Below are 20513 nucleotides of genomic sequence, written 5' to 3' on the forward strand. Positions count from 1 at the left end.
TGTATTGAGTAAAATAAAGACTCTGAGTGTAATGGAACGAGGGAGGATGTCCTCCAACAAATGGAGGAAGTTCTGGCCATAGCTGACGCAGGCCACGCCGGGCATCACCTGAGAGGCATCTAGATTATCTAAGCATTATAATGTATTATAATGTAATTTTCTAGGTTTGGAAACATTTGAAATAAGTGAAATAAGTAAAATAAGTATAATTAGAAAAGTAAAAGAAGAAGATTTACAGTTACAAGGGTTTTATAATGTTATATAATGTTTAATGTTTGCAATGATATAATGGTTCTGTAACAGTTGAAGTAGCAAATTTGTTAGTAGGATGTACTTTTTAAATAAAAATATTTATATATATTTATACCTAACCCTAACCCTAAACCCTAACCCTAAACCCCAACCCCAACCCTAAACCCAACCCCAATCCCAACCCTAAACCCTCACCACTAACCGCTAAATGCTAAACCCAACCCTAAACCGTAAACCCTAACACCAAATCCTCCCCTTTTCCTCCCAACTACAAAGACAAGACAACAGACAAAAGGAAGGGTGGATTGGCACTAGCCAGGGAACTGGCTTTGAACGGTCAGTAAGGGGTCTTACCAGTTCCACACATTAGGAAAATTAGACACACATTCATATGCTGTTGGCCTGGAACGCCCGACTTTCAACCCTAAATGCGGGGTTGGGAATTCCTCCCAAGGGTCATTCGAAGGATGATCGCAACAGCCAAGTGTTCGCAGAGACGTTCCAGACGGTCCCTACCGCCCGGCCGCCATAACCGCCTTCCCCACCCTTTTCTGCCTTCCACTTGCCTGTTCCTGAAGGCCGTCCGATGCCACGCCATGCTCTGCAAACCGCTCTTCCTAGACCTTACCTGTTACGGAACATAGCGCGCCGTTGTCAAACACTTGCCCATAGCGATGCATTGCCAATCGCTTGCCCAAAGGGATGCATAGCAATACTTCCAAGCATTATTTCTTCCTTAACAACTATTTCACGATCGATCTCTTACAAGCAAAAATAAGGGCTACATGTAATTACATTGCGGGTTCCCTCCCCTTTCCCTTATAATCTACTGGTAAATGGTGGGGGGGGGGGGGGGCGAGATCTCTCTACACCATGGTCACCATTCTCACCATTAGGAACATTAATATGATCGTACAAGCAACCTACTTTCACATCCCTTTGACAGCCCTGGCTCAGTGCTAGAGAATCCTGGCAATTCTATTTCGACACACATTTAAGCTTCTCTCTCAGCAAAAACTACAATTTCCAGTATTTCATAGCACTGGGCCGTGGCTGCTAAATCTCTCAAATCGATTCATTTTGCCACTCCAGATACTGCCAAAATACCTAATAATAACAACAACAACATTTATTTCTATTCAATCAAGGCACACAACAACAAACAAAACAACAATGAAAATACTAGAGAACAAACCACAAGTAATAACAGAGCACAACAGATCAAATGATACTTCCCTCTCTCCCTCTCACCCTAAAATGGCATTAAAACAACAATTCCCAATAAAAACCTCCCAATAAAATACCACGATTTGTACCTTGGGCTGCATCCACACTCCACAAATCATAACACGCTTTCACCCGCTTTAACTCCCCTGTCTCCATGCCATGGAACCCTGGGATTTGTAGTTTTCTGAGATTATATTCTGACTTCTTGCCCATAGACACAGCTCTAGTGCCTCACAAAACTACAAATCCCAGGACACCGACAACATAGACTCTAAGTCTTATTCTCAGAAATTACACAATATTTACCAGAAAGTAAACAGCCAGCCCTGTCACAACTCAGAACCAACATGGGCCGACACAGCAGAAATAATAACACAGTTTCACAACGCTTTAACTGCCCTGGCTCCATGTCATTGAACTCTGGGATTTCTCATTTCTGGAAGCACACAGCGGTCCTTGCCAAAGACGGCTCGGGACCTGCTAAAACTACGTATCCCACGATTCCATTGGAGGGCAGCTACAGTGCTTAAAGCGGTGCCAAACTGCATTATCTCTACAGTGCAGATGTATCTGGACCAAGAACAAACCTCTCAGCGGCTGTTCTTAGCGACTCTCTGCGGAAGGGCTTCCGTTCCCCTCCTCTCAGGCTCAGAGAGTGACTTCGGACTCCCATGCGACAGGCGCACAGAACAACAACAACAAATACATCAAATAAGATAATACTTTTAAAAACTATAAGAGCAGTAGGCCTTTTGGGCTCTGCTGCCTCCTCCTCCTCCTCCTCCATTGATGGGAGCCTGGGCTGGTTTTGCTGGCCTTGTCCCACTGGGAGCTAGTTCCTGCCATTCTCTGGAGACAGCCAGGAGGAAGGGAGGGGGCATTCCCACTTAAGTTTTAAATCGCTATAGAATAAACCGCTTGTGTTTAATCCGTTTTAAAATACCACGCTATTTACCCCGCTCTCCGAAGCGCTTTATTTTTCATTCCCATTTATCACAATAAATCGATTTTTATGTCGCTGATCGTCCCCATTTGAGACATAAATCGGTGTATAATTTAGGATTTAAACCGGGTTCGTGGTTGTCAATCAAATGACGTAGTACTGACGTTGTTTTTAACCGGGATAATTTAAAGCGATGTTAGTCTCCAGTCGTTCCCATTTGTCCGTCAGTTACCATTCCCCCTTGTGTTTTGCGCCTTTTTTTTTTTTGAAAGGACCAATCAGGCTGCGATTTTCTGAAACGTCAAAAGCTTTTCAGCCTTAGAAGTTCTCCAGCTTCGCTCCGCTGTTCTCCTCCTTCACACAGCCATGGTTCCTCTAGGCGAGTTTCAGAATTTTTTGTCTCTGATTTGCTTGCTTTTACATCACTTAATGGAGCAACGGGAAATAATCATGTCCACTTTTGAAAACGGAGAACATGATGATGATGTGCTTGCACATCTTGAAGATCTTAATGGTATGCTTCATTTCTACTATCAAAATTCCCAACTGAGCATTCAGCCCATGGCTAGAAGGTGGTGGATTTACCCCAAATCTGATGTTCACTGGAATGTTTATGCCAGAACTGTCTGGTCTGATGAGATGTGGAAACGGACTTTCAGAATGCCTCGCGCTATTTTTAATATGCTTGTTAAGGAGTTGCGTCCTCATCTTACCCGGAGAGACACAAGGCTACGTAAGGCAGTCCCTGTGGAAAAGCAAATTGCCATGGCCGTCATGTACCTTGCCCATAAAGGATCTTATGCAACAGTAGCTACATTTTTTGGAGTGGGCAAGTCTACTGCTTACAGGGCGATAATTCATGTCTTCCTTTGCATGGAGACACATCTACTCCGTAGAGCTGTCTACCTTGGAGACCACAGAAAGGTTTAGTATTTATTTTACATCTTTGTTTTTTGTGGGCTGCGTTTTTCATTTTTTACTTTTTCATTTTTTACTTCCATTGTATAGAGGGAGATAGAGAGAGAGAGAGAGGGGGGGGAAGGAACATGAGGGGGATGGAAGGAGTGAATAGAAAGATAGATAGATAGACAGACAGACAGACAGACAGACAGACAGACAGACAGACAGATAGATACATGCCAGTAAAGAAAGATGGATTGAGATAGAAAGAGAGAGCTAGCTGTCTGGCTGTCTGTCTGGATAGCTGGCTGGCTGGGTGGATGGATGCATGGATGGATGGATAGCAGTATAAACTAAAAGGTATGGACCTAACTTTGTACAGGTGCAGGTTAACTCAGCGTGAGGTAATTTTTAAACAGGAAAATAGGAGGGATGGAAGCCATCATTTCTTCTTCGCAAGCATCTGCATTCATCTACTTTGTAACTGTTAAACGCTAACTGACTGACACAATGTTTTATAATGTTTCACCCCTAGGTAATGGCTGGTTTTGAGCGGCTAGGATTTCCACAGGTGGTTGGGGCGATAGATGGCTGTCATATTCCTATAATTGCACCTGCTCATGAGGGCGCGCAGTACATCAATCGGAAGCAAACACACTCCATGATTCTGCAGGCGACGTGTGACCATAAAGGAATTTTCCTGGACCTTGTCACCGGTTTCGGTGGGTCCAATCACGATACGTTTCTACTGAAAGAATCCCCCATTTATCATGCACTGAAGGCTGAAATTTATGTACCCGGGCGTCCAACTGTGACTATTGCTGGAAAACGAGTTGGCCCAATTCTGCTTGGAGACGGTGGTTACCCGATAAAACCTTTCTTGATGATCCCTTTCAAGGTGGGACACAGCAAAAGGGAGGGGGTGTTCAACAGAAGGCTGAGGAGCTTTGGTAGATTAAAGTCAAGATTTCGAGCCATCCAGTGCGGGCTCGATCTCTCCGTGGATAACATCCCATCAGCGATTCTAGCTGGTTGCATTCTCCACAACATTATTGAAACCAATGGGGAGGTTTTAAATGGAAGGAACACTTCTCCAGAAACATTTGTTATAGACCCACGACGTTACATCAGTGATGATGATGAGAGGAAATTGGGGGAGGGAATAAGAGATGCCTTTGTGACATATTTTAACTCATAAATTTTAAACTTATTACTTGGCTATGAAATGCTGTCATGGCTGGAATATGGGTCAATAGAAAACATCTCGCATATACTGTATATCAATAAATCATTACATCAAATGGCAATGTTTTTGTATGAGTTCATCGTTATTTCACATTTCAATACACCTGCAATAGTTCCTCATCTCTAGAAAGAAATTGATTTTTTGCATTACATTACTACTCTGTGCAATGTTCAGCCATGTCTGTCTGGTGGAACAAAAAGCTTCCTCTCATCTCCAAGCAGTCATGTCTAGGGAGGGAAGCTTCAAATCCAGAGTAATAATTGGTATGTATTACGAGAAAGGGGGCTCAGACTAATTTTGATTTATTCTTAATTTTCAGATTCCCCTTGAATGTTAGAAAATATGAGGTTCAAGCCTTTACCTCCAACAGTTACATTCAAGACTGGAAGAGGGGGGTTCATGGGCTGCTATAATTACTTGCCATTGTCAAATGCTATTCAGGTTCATTTACATAATAAGCCAGGAAAACAACATTTCCTGTATTTAGCATTCTTGGGGGGGGGGATCCTTCTCTGGGCTCTGGATTACAACTAGGATGCATTGAGAGTAGAATAGTAATAATAATAACATGTTTAGAAATAAACTCAAAATCCGCTTCACACAATTACACCTCTTCTTTAGGCTGTGATAAATGTCATTTTTCTTTTTTAACCTATTCCCCCTCACAGTTTACACAAGTCTTCCATTACCTTTGAATCTACTGCCATTTGTGGGGTGGGTGGGATGTTTGTTTGTGTTTGTGTTTGTATGTGTGTTTGTAGGATGGTGGGTTTAAACCTGAGCACTATTTGTATGTATTTGGCGATGGGGGCCACATACTAAACCTATTTAAATGGCAAATTTCACATGGGTTTTCTTTTTTTTACCATTACCACTCCCCCTTAACCCAAGGCAAGGGAACTTCCTTAAAAAACATCCCTTGGCTACACCTGCATGTAGGTAACTGATGGGGAGGAACATACCTTCCTTCATATTGTTTAAATGGCTATTTATCTTTACCTTTGTTATTAAATTCATTTCCTGGGCCAAATGCTGAATGCTAACAAGCCTTGCCTTCCCCTCCCCCATTGATGCCAAATGTTGTGTTAAATCAAGCCATTTCAAATAATTGCACTCTTCAGTTAACATTGGTTACCTTTTAATCTCTGGTTTATTCTGTGACAATGAGGCTATGTGATAGAGTACAAAAAAGGATTCTAAAGAGATGACTCTGTGGCAGATGAACCCCACTACTACCAAAAAAATTCACCTATGGTCTATGATGCCTGCCAATTTTTAAGCGATGTTTTTGAGAGTGTATGAGTCTGTGTATATGTATGTGTGTTTGTGTGTGTGTGTGTGTGTTCCTCATTGTAACATATAAGAAAGGATGGAGGGGGCAGTGAAGGAAAAGGTAAGCAATGTCATGTGATAGGAAGGTTACATTTACCCTTATATCGTACACATAGGATTATACACTAAAATACTATTAATCATAAACAAAAAAATATCTCATCGTTGTTGAACTTGCCTTCTTTTTTTTCCCATGAGTCATAGTCAAATGAAACTTGATAGCAGCATCTGCAGTGGGAATGTGTTACTGAGTTCTAAAATTACACACACTCTCTTCTCTCTCATCACCATAAACAACTGTATGCTCCAATGCATTGTATAAGCAATATCTGCTTTTGTATATTGTTTTTCTGAGTTCTGAAACCACAGCTGGCAACAATATGAACCGTTCTGAAATAATGACTTATTTTCCACCTTACACACATTCTCCTCCTGTAAAGAACAAACATAACTTTTGGTGTGGTTGCCTAAATTGTGGCATCCCATTTTGGACCTGTGTCATTACTGTGTTGTGACTAGAAGTTTGGAACACCAGTTTTGCCAACCCTGCCTGGGAAACAGTGACCGCACTATCTTTAGATTACAGATGCATTGCCATGCCATGCTAATACAATACCAATAACAGTATGTGTAAAGATCTTACAGTATTAATCCAAATGAAACAGAAACAGATTTCAAAGGTACATAGATCTGTCAGAATGAACCTTTGGGAAAAATTAAACACACACTCATCCACATAAAAAACAGAACGCTCCGATGTATTGCTTAAATGGAATTTTTTTTCGCCCTTCCATAGAGTCCTATGCTACTTTCAGAAAGCATCTGCTATGGGATATTGTGTTTTTTAGTTCTGAAACCACAGCTGGCAACAATATGAACCGTCCAGAAATCACTCTCTCAGCACCATAACATAAGAGTACACCACAAAAACATAAAACCTAGGATATTTTTATTAATAATATTTTATTTGAATACCTGACCAGCAGATCACATCTTGAAATACATTGCTAGATACGCAAAAATCATCACCTACCTCTATCAGTAGTTAAAGCTTCAATCATCACTCATTGAGATATACTAACAATAGAAGTCCTTGCCCCTTTTAAAGTTGCCATTTATGTGAATTGGGCGCTTCCATAGTGTCTTGTGTTACAACTCATGATGTTACTTGAGCGCTTTTTCACTGTTTCACATTGTAACTCTTTTTAGGCTATATATATATATATATATGTTTGTTTACCCTAAGGATGACCTTTTTTGTAACTGTTTATAACAATAATAATACTATAATTTGTAAAGAAGTACTTAAATACATATAGGTGGCTCCCATATACGGCGATTAACATCTCTATTGAAATAAGCAGTCCATATGAATTTTTAACCTTTTCAAAAGGTATAAAATAGGAAATGCTGGTACTGTTACCTCCGTGGGTTTGAGGATGGAGCAGGTTAGATACATGTATTGGCGGACAGAGGAGGTGCAAATTATGCTTGGCATAATTTTGAAATACAAGAAAATAGTGCCTTTATTAATGCAAAGCACGTCGCGGAAAAATTGCCACATTTTCCGCCGCGTGGCAAAAGAACTTAGGAAATCGGGCTACCCCCGTTCATGGCAAATGGCACGCCGTAAATTCAAATGTCTAAAATCAAAATTTTATTATTTAATTAAAACATTTGGGCCAAATCCTCCAGAACAAGAACTTGCCAGATTTCCACATTTCCCAAATCTCAGGGAAATGTGGGAGATTGCAGGATCACCGCACCCGGACGAACGCTATCCAGCTGGTGAGTTTAAATCCCCCCAAATATCCTTCCCTTTCAATCTACCGTTGCACTGCTTGCAATGCATTTCCAGTAATACTTGTGCCTAGGGTTTCCCAATTGTGAGCAAATTGTGAGGTTTTTTTCCCCCTTTCCTTACTGTTAGTTTTTTTGGAGCATTTCGGGGAATGTGGGTTAGGGGGTCCTATCTGATCATTGGAACCCCCCTTCTGAAAATCCACCCAGGAAACCCTGCTGTTTTTTTGTGGCTATACAATGTGTGTGTATTTGTGTGTGTAGGACCTGGCTAGCGCTATTTTCAAAAGCGTACATATTTCTTTAGGGCTGAGAAAATGTAACTCGTGTGTGTGTGTGTGTGTGTGTCTGTGAGTGATTCTTTAGTAAGGGGACATTGCTGCTTCTCCTTTGAAGGGAAAGCTTTCCAGTTCCCATCCCCCCCATTTTACAACTGGCAGAGTCAAGCCTCACTTTTCCAGCTTTCAGCCAGATTCTGGGGAATCCCTCCCTGCCCCCAATTGTGAGCAAATTGTGAGGTTTTCCAACGATCAGATCAGATTGTCTGATCTGATCATTCCAACCCCCCTTCTGAAAATCCTCCTTTCAGCCAGATTCTGGGGACATTTCCTCCTGAGGCTGGATCTGCCTGGGCAGAGAGGAGGCGTGTGTGCCATGCCAGCCTCAGGGGCAGCAGAGAGACCCCTGTGCCTTTGCCTCTGGCTCCCAGAGTCCTGGGTCTGGGGTCCGCCTCTTGGGGATGGGGATGGAGGGAGAGGTGAGGGGAGGGGAAGGGGGAAGAAGGGAAAGGGAAAGGGGGAAGAGGGGAAGGAGTAGAGGGGAAGGAAAGAGGGGAAGGAGATGAAGGGAGGAAGGAAAGAGGGAAGGAAGGAAGGAAAGAGAAAGAAGAAAGCAAGGAAGAGGGAAGGGAGGGAAGGAGGAAAAAGAGAAGCAAGGAAAGAGATAGGAAGGTAGGAAAGAAGGAAGGAAGCAAGGGAGGAAGGAAGGCAGCAGAAAGGGAAGGAGGGAGGGAGGGAGGATAGAGGGAAGGGGGAAGGAGGAAGGGAAGGGGAAGAGGGAAAGGAGAAGAGGGGAAGGAGATGAAGGGAGGAAGGAAAGAGGGAAGGAAGAGGAGGAAGGAAGGAAGGAAAGAGAGAAAGAAAGAAAGAAAGAAAGAAAGAAAGAAGAAAGCAAGAAAGAGAGAAGGGAGGGAAGGAGGAAAAAGAGAAGGAAGAAAAGAGATAGGAAGGAAGGAAATAGGGAAGGAAGCAAGGGAGGAAGGAAGGCAGCAGAAAGGAAGGGAGGGAGGATAGAGGGAAGGGAGGAAGGAAGGAATGATGGAAAGAAAGAAGGAAGGGAAGGAAGGAGGGAGGGAGGGAGGGAGGGAGGGAGAGAGGGAAGGAAGGAGAGAGGGACGGAAGGAATGAATGATGGAAAGATAGACTGAAGGGAGGGAAAGAAGGAAGGAAGGCGATAGAAAGGAAGGGAGGAAAGAAGGAAAGAAAAAAGAAAGAGGGAAGGAAGGAAGGAAGGAAGGAAGGAAGGAAGGAAGGATAGAAAGATAGAAGGAAGCAAAGGAAGGAAGTAAGGAAGAGAAGATGGAAGGAGGGAGGGAAGGAAGGTGGTAGAAAGGAAGAGACGGAGGATGGAAGGGAGGAAGGAAGAAAGGAAGGGAAGAAAGAAAGAAAGAAAGAAAGAAAGAAAGAGAAGGAAGCAAGGGACGGAATGAAGGAAGAGAAGAAGGAAGGAGGGAGGGAAGGAAGGTGGTAGAAAAGTAGGGAGAGATGGAAGGGGAAGGAGAAAGGAAGGAAAGAAGGAGGGAGGGAAGGAAGGAAGGCGGTAGAAAGGGAGGGAGGGAAGTGGGAAGGAAGGAAAGAGTGAAGAAAGGAAAAAAGTAGAAAAAAAGGGAAGAAATGATGCAAAGGGTAAAGGGAAGGAAGAGAGGAAGGAAAGGAGGGAAGGCAGTAGAAAGGAAAGGAATGAGGGAGGTAGGGAAAGGGAGGGAGAGAGGGAGGAAGGAAGGAAGGAGTAGAGGAAGTGAAAAGGAAGGAAGGAATGAGGGAAGGAAGTGAATGATGGAGAGAGAGAGAAAGAAGAAATATAAAGAAGGAAGGAGGGAGGCAGGGAGGAAGGACGGAAGGAAGAGAGGGATGGAGAGAGAGACAGAGGAAAAAGAAAGAAGGGAGGAGGGAGGGAGGAACGAGGGAAGGAGATAATGAATGAAAGAAAGAGTAAGTAAGTAAGTAAGTAAGTAAGAAAGGAATAAAAGAAAGGAATGTGAGAAGGAGGAAATCATAGAATCATAAGAGTTGGAAGAGACCACAAGGGCCCTGATCCTGTCCAACCCCCGACTTCTGCCCTGCAGGAACTCTCCATCGAAGCATCCCCATTGACAGATAGGTGGCCATCCAGCCTCTGTTTGAAGACAGCCTCCAAGGAAGGAGACTCCACCACAATCTCCCAGGAAGGAGTATCTTCCGCTGTCAAACAGCCCTTACTCTCAGGAAGTCCCTCCTAATGTTGAGCTAGAATCTCTTTTCCTGGACCTTGCCTCCATTGCTCCATTGTCTCCTGTTCTCTGGAGCAGCAGAAAACAAGCTTCCTCCCTCCTCAATATGGCATCCTTTCAAAGATTTAAACAGGGCTACCATCATATCCCCTCTTAACCTTCTCTTCTCCAGGCTAAACATCCCCAGCTCCCTAAGTCTTTCCTCATAGAGCTCCATGGTTTCCAGACCCTCCACCAATTTATTCACTCTCCTTTGGACTCATGGCTCCAGTTTCTCAACATCCTTTTTGAATTGTGGTGCCCAGAACTGGACACAGTGTTCCAGGTGAGGCCTGACCAAAGCAGAATAGAGTGGCACTATGACTTCCCTTGATCCAGACACTATACTTCTACTGATCAGCCTAGGGCCGCATTGGCCTTTTGAGCTGCCGCATCACACTGTTGACTCATGTTCAACCTGTGATCTACTTGGACTCCCTGATCCCTTTCACACGTATGTCTCCTTGAGACAGGTGTCCCCCATAATCCTATATCTGTGCGTTTCATTTTTCTGCCCTAAGTACCTTACATTTTCCAAGTTAAATTTCATTTTGTTAGCTTGGGGCCAGCTTTCTAGTCTATTCAGGTCATTTTGAATTTTGATCCTGTCCTCTGGAGTATTAGCTATTCCTCCTAATTTGATAAGTATGCCCCTAATTCTGTCATCCAAGTCATTGATAAAGATGGAGACAGCTGCTCCTCCATGAGAGCTGACATCTGGTGTCCCTCAGGGCGCCATGCTCTTTAACATTGACATGGAGCCACTGGGAGAGGTCATCCAGAGACATGGGGCGCGGGGTTATAAGTACACTGATGATACCCAGATCTATCTCTCTATGTCTTGGACTGTTTCAGTGACCAAGGAGGGCATCTCCCCCTGAACGACTGCCTGAGGTCAGAAATGGATTGGATGAGGGAAAATAGACTTCAGCTGAATCCCAATAAAACAGAGGTACTCCTGATAGGTAACCCCAATCCGGGTACGCAGATATGTTCGCCAGTTCTAGATGGGGTTACACTTCCCCTGAAATACTGCGTCCGCAGCTTGTAGGGTCTCCTGGATTCGTTGCTTCAACTGTCTTCTCAGATTGATGCGACAGCCAGGAGTGCCTGCTATCGGCTTCGGCTGATGCGCCAGTTGCGCCCCTCCCTGGAGCAGCGGGACCTAGAAACGGTCATAGATGCTCTAGTAACCTCTCGCCTTGACTTCTGCAATGCGCTCTACACGGGGCAACCTTTGTGCCATGTCCGGAAGCTCCAACGGATACAAAACATGGCAGCCAGACTGGTCGCCAGAAAATCCAAGTGCGACCACATTACACCTATTTTAAAGTCACGACATTGGCTGCCTATTAGCTTCCGGGCTCAGTACAAGGAGTTGGTTACCACCTACAAAGCCCTACATGGCCTGGGTCTAGTCTCCTTGAAGGAACGCTGCCTCTTCCCATACAATCCTTCCCACACACTCCAATCCTCCGGGAAAAGCCCCTTGCAATCTAGAAAGACCAGGCTGGCGGTGAAATTCCCGGAGGGCCTTCTCTGCCTCCGCTCCAAAAACCTGGAATGACCTCCGGAAGAGAGGCTTTTTAAAAGGCGACAAAAACCTTCCTCTTCCGGCAGGCCTTCCCCGATGGATAAGGTCCAGGACCAACTGAATCCCCCTCCTCTTATTATTTTTCTTAGTTGTGGCTTGTCTTTAATTTCGATGTATCGTTAGATACTTTTTAACCCTGTTTTACTGTCTGATTTTATAGTTGGGAGGGAGGCTTGCGCCGGGGTCTTCTGGGGCTTGTTGTTTTTATTGTTGTATACTGTATTAACTCTGCTTGTTAGCCGCCTCCATCCTCAAAGCGGAAGAGGAGGGATATAAATATTTATTATTGTTGTTGTTGTTGTTTATGTTGAATAGCCCTGGTCCCAGGACAGAGCCTCACTAAACACCCCACTGGTCACTTTTCTCCAGGATGAAAAGGAGCCATGGCTGAGCAGCCTTTGGGTTCAGCTGGTCAACCAATTACAAATCCATGTAACAGAAGGAAGGAAGGAAAGAAAGAGTGAAGGAAAGAAAGAAGGAAAGAAGGAAGGAAGGAAGGAAGGAAGGAAGGAAGGAAGGAAGGACAGCAAGAAAGAGGAAAAAGAAAAGAAAGAGGAAAGGGCGGGAACTGAAATAAAGGGGGAAGGGAAAGAAAGAGAGAGAAGGAGGGAGGGAGGGAAGAAGGAAGAAAGGGGTGAAGGAAAGGAAAAGGGAATGAAAGAAAAAGAAAGGAAGGGAGGGAGGGAGGGAGGGAGGAAGGAAGGAAGGGAAGGAGAGGAAATAGAAAGAGGCAAGGACAAAAGAGAGGAAAGAGGAGGAAGGGGAGGAAAAGGGACGGAGGAGGAATAAGGAGATGAAGGGGAGGAAAGAGGGAATGGAAAAGAGGGGGAGGAAAGAGGGAACGGAAAGGAAGGAGAGGAAGGAAGAGGGGGAAGGGGAGAAAGGAGAGGAAGGAAGAGGGGGAAGGGGAGGAAGGAGGCGCTTCAGGGAGCCTGGCCGACTGACCAGTCGTGGCAGAAAGAGGGTGATGGGCAGGGGCTGCTGGGAGATGTAGTCGTCTCTTCCTTCCTCACTTCCTCCCTCTGGCTTCCTTGCTTGGCAGAGCAGGGATCTGAACCCAGCCAGCGCTCAAAGCCCCAGAGCTCCATCCAGACGGGGCTTTGGCTGCTACTGCTCACCGCCACTGGAACCTGGGACATGCGGCTTGGCCTCGATGGGACATTTTAACCCTGGGGGGAACTGGGATTGTCCCGCCCCAAACAGGGAAATGTCTGCACCCAGCGTCCGAGTGGTGGCACTGTGGGAAGGCCGCACGATGGCATCCTTGCCTTCGCTCAGAGGCAGCAGGGGGTCCGGAGGGGAATCTTCTGGGACTTCTCACACCTTGGCCGGAGGCTGGGGATGGAGGTCCTTTTGGGCGGAGCCACGGTGCAGGTGGAAGTGAAGGTCGTTCAGTCCTGTGGGGGAAGGAGAGATGCCTTTTAGTCGTGAGTCTTCCCTTTAGAAGGGAAAGCCATCCCACAGAGAAAGAGAGAGATGGAGGGAACCCAGCCTCATGGCATTCATACATAGGAGAGCGTGCGCTTCATGCGTTGCACCAGACTCAGCCTCTGGAGCAGAATTGCCAAGATATCAATGGCTTCCCTGCAAGAAAGAGAGAGGGGACAGAAAAGAGGGTTGGTTCAGGGCTGGTTTGTATCCCCGCATCCATCCCACTGGCTACTCCTGCCCCAGCCCTGCCTTGCACCAAACTGACCCTGGGACCAGGTACGTTTTGAGCGTCCTGCTGCTCCCCTCCTCCTTCGGTTGGAACTGGCTGACCAAGAAGTTGGCCTGGGTCACCAAGTGGTACTGCAGCCAGAACTTCAGGCCCTTGACATTGTCGAGGTCCTCTACAATGGCCTTGATTCCTCTGAGCGCCTTCACCTGAGGAAAGAAACAGGTTTTTGGTAAACAACCCGGAAGGAGGGAGGGTCACCCGCAGATGGGGAACTACCTTGGGTTTCCTGCCTTGCGGATGGGCCATGCGAGGGTCAGACCCATACCTTAGCCAAAGGCAGTTCCTTGCTGTACTCCAGCTGATATTCATTCACTTTGATGATGAATTCATTCATACACATGTCTAGGTTGCACTTGGGTGAACGCAAGACAGCATACACGAGCTGATCACAGGCCCTAGAGAAAGGGAAGGAGAGCCAATGGCATCCCTGCCGGACCCCCAGCCCCTGGGAGGGAAATGGGGTGCTCCTGGGAGGAGGAATCCACTTACATTTCTTCCGTTTCCAGGAAATGCTCCAGAATCGAGTCCAAGTGCTTCTGTGCAAAAAAGTCTGCAAAATAACACTTCTGTTCTTTGGGTAATTTGGTGAATTTCTTGCACATCTGATGGAAGGTAACGTCTGTCTGTCAAGAGAGAAAAAGACAGCAGGAAAAAGGAGGTGACTCCCACTTGTTGCCGTATGTGACAAGCCTTGGGAATGTGTCCTGCTCTTTAATGTGGATTTGGGGTTGGAGAACTCTAAAAAGAGGGGAAAAGCTATTGTCTCTCGAAGGTTTTAATGTTCATTTCGGTTTCCACGCTTACCTCTGGTCTCAGAAAGACAAGGTGCATAAAGAATTCCCAGACCATTATATTAGGAAGCCACTGCAGAGGACTTGGAGGAAGTGTCAAAGCAAACTGTTTCCGAAAACCCCAAAGCGAGAGTCCAGCCATGCGGCGTTTTTAAGGAGAGGAGCCTAACTTCCAAAACATGGCTGACTTGTAATAAAGAAATGTTAACAAAAACCCCAATGAAGGAATATAGAAAATCCAAACCAGAGAGGAATTAGCTGAAGAGGGGATCCTCTGTCCCTGGTTTCCTTACAGACAGTTAAGAGGTTCAGAATGGACCCGAAATGAGAGGGTTTGGAAAACACCAGTTTCTCTCTCTGTTATGAAGGATGATGAGAAAGAGCAGCAGGGACAGGATTCAGGGACAGAGCAGGGGACCCTGGGAGTAGCACCAAAGGGAACAGCCGCTGCTCAGCCTCGGAGGAGGAGGAGGCAGCCTGTGGTGGTCATAGTGGGGACTCCTTGCTGAGTGGCAATGAACCAGGGGTCCGTGGGGCTGAGAAGAGTCTCCGTGGGGCAAAGATCCGTGACATGACAGAGAGGCTGACAAGACTGGTCAAGGCTACTGACCATCACCGCTTTCTTTTGGTTCATGTGGAACCAATGATACTACAAGGCATAGCCTTCAGAATATCAGAGGGCATTATGAGGCGTTGGGTAGGAAGTTGAAAGATTGTAAACACAAGGATAAGTAAAAGAGGGGGATGCAGACAGTGAAATAAGCAAATGTTTCTTAAAAAGTCTCCTTCTTTCCTTACCGGGGAAGAGTGAAATTCATGTCCATCAAACTGCTGATCACTGCGCTTTTCATCAGAGGGTCTCCCCTGAGGCTCTGGGACCCTGAAACGGAGCAGGAAAAGGCCATGAAACAAAACAGGATGAAGCCAAGGAAAGGCCGCTTGCAGGGACATCATCATGCACCCGTCATTTGGCCGTTTGGACAGAAGAACTTACCTGTCTGACCTGGGCCTAGGATCAGCCTCCATGGAACCGGCCTCTGAATCCTATAAACAAACAGAGGGGGGAGAGAAGTGAGAGGGAGAACATGGGGTTCAAGGGGAGGTTCTTGGGGTGGCCCTTTCGTTTCCCATGAGTTGAAAGAGTTCTTCAGAGGGCTTTAGGCTGGAAAAATAAAACACATAGATATAGGATTACAGGGTTCACCTGGATGAATGTGTTAAAGGGATCTAGTAGTCCAAGTATATCACAAATTGAACATGAGTCTACAGTGTGATGCGGCAGCTCAAAAGGCCAATGCGGCCCTAGGCTGCATCAGTAGAAGTATAGTGTCTAGATCAAGTGAAGTAATAGTGTCACTCTATTCTGCATTGGTCAGGCCCCAAATGGAATGATCCTGTGTCCAGTTCTGGACAACACAATTCAAAAAGGATGTTGAGAAACTGGAGCCATGTGTCCAAAGGAGGGAGACTAAAATGTGAAGAGTCTGGAAACCATGAAGCCCTATGAGGAAAGACTTAGGGAACTGCTGGGGATGTTTAGCCTGGAGAAGAGAAGGTTAAGAGGTGATATGGTGAGAGCCCTGTTTAAATATTTGAAGGGATGCCATATTGAGGAGGGAGGAAGCTTGTTTTCTGCTGCTCCAGAGAACAGGAGACAATGGAGCAATGGATGGAAGCTCCAGGAAAAGAGATTCCAGCTCAACATTAGGAGGACCTTCCTGAGAGTAAGGGTTGTTCGACAGTGGAATACATTCCTTCCTCAGAAATTATGGTGGAGTCTCCTTCCTTAGAGGTCTTTAAACAGAGGCTGGATGGCCATCTGTATGTCAATGGGCCTGCTTTGATAGAGAGTTCCTGCACAGCAGAAGAAGGGGGTTGGATGGGATCAGGACCCTTCTTGGGGTCTCTCCCAACTCTAGGATTCTATGATTCTCCTCCTCCCCATCTTTTTCTTTCCCTGTGGGTCCTGACGGTGCTTCCTTAACTTCATCTACCTTCATCGTCATCTTATGGAGACAAAAGAAAAATACATTTGGACAGAATTTGGATAGAAAAGGGGGAATGACTCTTTAATTACCGTCGAAGAGGAAAGGCTCTCTGCTCCAAGCGTTTCAGGGCTGGCCTCCTCTGCATCGGTCACCTGCGGTTGTGGCAAACTGAAATAAGGACAGGGAAAGATAATTATTATTATTATTATTACTATTATTATTATCGCTCAGTCACAGAAGGAAGAAAGAGGAAAGGAAGGAAGGAAGGATAGAAAGAAAGAAACAAAGAAAGAAAGAAAGAAAGAGGGAAGGAAGGAGAGAAGGGGAAATAGAGAGAAAGAGAGGGAAGAAAGGAAGGTGGAAGAAAGGAGGGAGGGAGAGGAGGATTGAAGGAAAAGAAAGCGATGGAAACGAAAGGAAAAGAAAGGAAGGGAAGAAAGGGAAGGGTAAAGGGAAGAAAAAGAAAGAGAAAGAGGGGAAGGGAGGGAGTGGGGAAAAGAAAGGGAGCGAGGGAAGAGGTAGAAAAGAAAGGGAGGGGAAAGGAAGGAAAGTAAGACGGAGGGAGGAATGAAAGGAAGTAGGGTAAAAAGAGCCCTCCTTCCAATCACCATCTTGAGGGGGAGAGAGGCAGGCCAGCGGCAACAGGGCTCGACTGAAAGACCAACAGCCCTCCTTCCGACCGCCACCTTCAGGGGGAGAGAGGCAGGCCAGCGGCAACAGGCCTCGCCTGGAAAGACCAACAGCCCTCCTTCCGACCGCCACCTTCAGGGGGAGAGAGGCAGGCCAGCGGCAACAGGCCTCGCCTGGAAAGACCAAGAGCCCTCCTTCCGACCGCCACCTTCAGGGGGAGAGAGGCAGGCCAGCGGCAACAGGCCTCGCCTGGAAAGACCAAGAGCCCTCCTTCCGACCGCCACCTTCAGGGGGAGAGAGGCAGGCCAGCGGCAACAGGCCTCGCCTGGAAAGACCAAGAGCCCTCCTTCCGACCGCCACCTTCAGGGGGAGAGAGGCAGGCCAGCGGCAACAGGCCTCGCCTGGAAAGACCAAGAGCCCTCCTTCCGACCGCCACCTTCAGGGGGAGAGAGGCAGGCCAGCGGCAACAGGCCTCGCCTGGAAAGACCAAGAGCCCTCCTTCCGACCGCCACCTTCAGGGGGAGAGAGGCAGGCCAGCGGCAACAGGCCTCGCCTGGAAAGACCAAGAGCCCTCCTTCCGACCGCCACCTTCAGGGGGAGAGAGGCAGGCCAGCGGCAACAGGCCTCGCCTGGAAAGACCAAGAGCCCTCCTTCCGACCGCCACCTTCAGGGGGAGAGAGGCAGGCCAGCGGCAACAGGCCTCGCCTGGAAAGACCAAGAGCCCTCCTTCCGACCGCCACCTTCAGGGGGAGAGAGGCAGGCCAGCGGCAACAGGCCTCGCCTGGAAAGACCAAGAGCCCTCCTTCCGACCGCCACCTTCAGGGGGAGAGAGGCAGGCCAGCGGCAACAGGCCTCGCCTGGAAAGACCAAGAGCCCTCCTTCCGACCGCCACCTTCAGGGGGAGAGAGGCAGGCCAGCGGCAACAGGCCTCGCCTGGAAAGACCAAGAGCCCTCCTTCCGACCGCCACCTTCAGGGGGAGAGAGGCAGGCCAGCGGCAACAGGCCTCGCCTGGAAAGACCAAGAGCCCTCCTTCCGACCGCCACCTTCAGGGGGAGAGAGGCAGGCCAGCGGCAACAGGCCTCGCCTGGAAAGACCAAGAGCCCTCCTTCCGACCGCCACCTTCAGGGGGAGAGAGGCAGGCCAGCGGCAACAGGCCTCGCCTGGAAAGACCAAGAGCCCTCCTTCCGACCGCCATCTTCAGGGGGAGAGAGGCAGGCCAGCGGCAACAGGCCTCGCCTGGAAAGACCAAGAGCCCTCCTTCCGACCGCCATCTTCAGGGGGAGAGAGGCAGGCCAGCGGCAACAGGCCTCAACTGATGGCTTTGACTGCTTTGTACATTGGTTTTGGGGAATTTTGTTGAATTATATGAGATCGCTGATGTCAGTGTTGATGTATTTTATTGCTATAGCATGTGACATGTAGCTTGTATGTTGTGAACCGCTTTGATCTGAAGGAAAAGCGGTATACAAATAAAAATGATTATTTATTACTATTAAAAAAGAAGGAAGGAAAAGAGGAAGGAGGAGAAGGAAAGGGAAAGGATGGAAGGAAAGAAAAAAGGAAGGTAGGTAGGTAGGTAGGTAGGAAGGAAAAAGACCATGAAATAACTGGGGCCAGGGTGATTCTCCAGAAAGGCCACTTCCCGGCACATAAGGACCTACCTGTCCAATGTGGAAGCGGGCACAGGATTAGGTTCTGCCTCCGCCGGACAGGGATCATGGCTGTCCAAATCCTACAAATAAAGAGAAGTGAAAGACAGACCATGGGGCACAAGGGATGGCCTTGGACTGGCCCTGACCCTAAAAGCCTCTCCCCCCAGTTTCGCCCTTTTGTTAGCCATGAGTCCAAAGAGTTTTTCACCTCCTCTCCATCTTTTCCTTTCCCTGCAGCTTCCTTGTCTTCATTGTTTTCCTATGAAGGGAAAAAAAGAATGAGTTTGGACAGTCCTCCAATAAGAGGGAAAAGGGCGGAAAGGACGCTAATACATTACCAGCAAAGAGGGAAGGCTTTCTGCCTCAAGCATCTCAGGGATCCCCTCCAAACTGAAAGACAGACAGAAATATGATATCATCATCATCATCATCATCATCATCACCCTCTCAGTCCCAGTAGGAAGAAAGAGGGAAAGAAGGAAGGGAAGGGAAGGGAGAAAGATAAGGATGGAAGGGAAAGGGAAAGAAACAAGGAAGAAAGGAAAGACAGAAAAAAAAAAGGAAAGAAGGAAGGAAAGAAAGAAAGACAGGAAAAGGCCATGGAACAAAGTGGAAAGACCACTTGCGGAGACTTCTTCATGCACCGGTCATTCGGTCCCCATCCAGGACCCAAACGGAGAAGACCTTACCTGTCTGACTTGGGCCCAAGATCAGCTTCTGCCGGACAGCCATCGCTCTCCGAATCCTACAAAAGGAGGGAAATAAAAGAAAGTCCTGGGGATGGTCTTGGTTTGGCCCTGAGGCTAAACGCCTTTCCCTAAAAAGGGGGAGAAGGGAGACGCGTCCACCCCCAGTTTTGCCCCTTTGTTACCCATGAGTTGAAATGTCTATTCACCTGCTATCCTATGAAGATAAAAGAAGAATGAATTTGGACAGAATTTGGGCAGGAAAGGGGAGGAAAAGGTGGGGGGTTGCCTATCTTTCCTTACCGTTAAAGAGATACAACTCCGCGATGCAAGTGACTCAGGGATGTCCTCGTCAACATAGCTGATCTTGACTTCTGGGAGACTGAGAGAGGGACAGGAGAAGGAGATTGGTATTATTATTGACGATGATGATATTATTATTTCCTTGCTCACAGAGAAACCATTCTTGCCCATAGAGAATCAATGGTGAATATTTGCCCATTGGGAATCACTGGGGAACACCTGCCCATAAAGAAACCATACTGACACATAGGGAGTCATTGGGAGATATCTTCCCATAGGGAAACCATATTTGGCCGCCAACAGAGAATCATTGAAGAGTACTTGCAATGGGCAAGTATATTGTAACAGTTCTCTATGGAAGGCATGGTTTCTCTCTGGACAAATACAGTACACTCTTACCCCGGGATACGAACGCGCCGCGATACGAAATTTCCGGGTTACGAAAAAAATTCTTTTAATTAATTATTTCCGGGTTACGAAGGTTTACCTGGGTTGCGAAAAAAAGCCGGCGCTTTTTAAAATGGAGCCGCGGCGGAGCCGCGGCTTTTCCCCATTAGCGCCTATGGGAATTCGGCTAACGAAAAACTTCCGGGTTACGAAAATGGCGCCGGAACGAATTAATTTCGTAACCCGGGGGACGAGTGTACACTCATTTGTTTTAGTATGCCCCAAAAGGAAGGAAGGAAGGTAAAACAAGGAAGGAAGGAAAGAAAGAAAGACAGACAGACAGAGGACAGGAAGCAAGCAAGCAAGGAAGGAAATGGGGCCTTACCCTGGACAATCGTCCTCCTCCTTTTGGCGCTTAACGCATGGCAACATCCAAAGGAAAGGTTTCGCGGCAGCCTGGAAGCAAAGGAAAGAGATGATGGAGAGCCAGGGGAGAAGAAGAAGGGGCGCCCTGGCTGTCCTCCCACCGCTTGG

At 47.0% G+C, this 20513-nt stretch overlaps 1 protein-coding gene across 1 annotated transcript; it reads right to left on the reverse strand.

Moving 5' to 3' along the window:
• Positions 1–13323: 13323 nt before the first annotated feature.
• Positions 13324–17004, reverse strand: LOC149317812 (uncharacterized). Its single transcript, XM_089507282.1, has 8 exons — positions 16929–17004; positions 16410–16488; positions 15327–15376; positions 15131–15212; positions 14031–14164; positions 13807–13936; positions 13518–13687; positions 13324–13405 (listed from the first exon to the last, which is right to left on the reverse strand). Exons 3-8 carry the CDS (start codon positions 15356–15358, stop codon positions 13324–13326), a joined length of 630 nt encoding a protein of 209 aa, XP_089363408.1. The 5' UTR covers positions 15359–15376; positions 16410–16488; positions 16929–17004.
• Between the last annotated feature and the right edge of the window lie 3509 nt (positions 17005–20513).

This window comes from Sceloporus occidentalis, unplaced genomic scaffold (genome assembly GCF_023333645.1).
Source record: "Sceloporus occidentalis isolate IW3139 unplaced genomic scaffold, rSceOcc1.0.p SCAF_2, whole genome shotgun sequence".
In the NCBI taxonomy this organism is placed as follows: domain Eukaryota; kingdom Metazoa; phylum Chordata; class Lepidosauria; order Squamata; family Phrynosomatidae; genus Sceloporus; species Sceloporus occidentalis.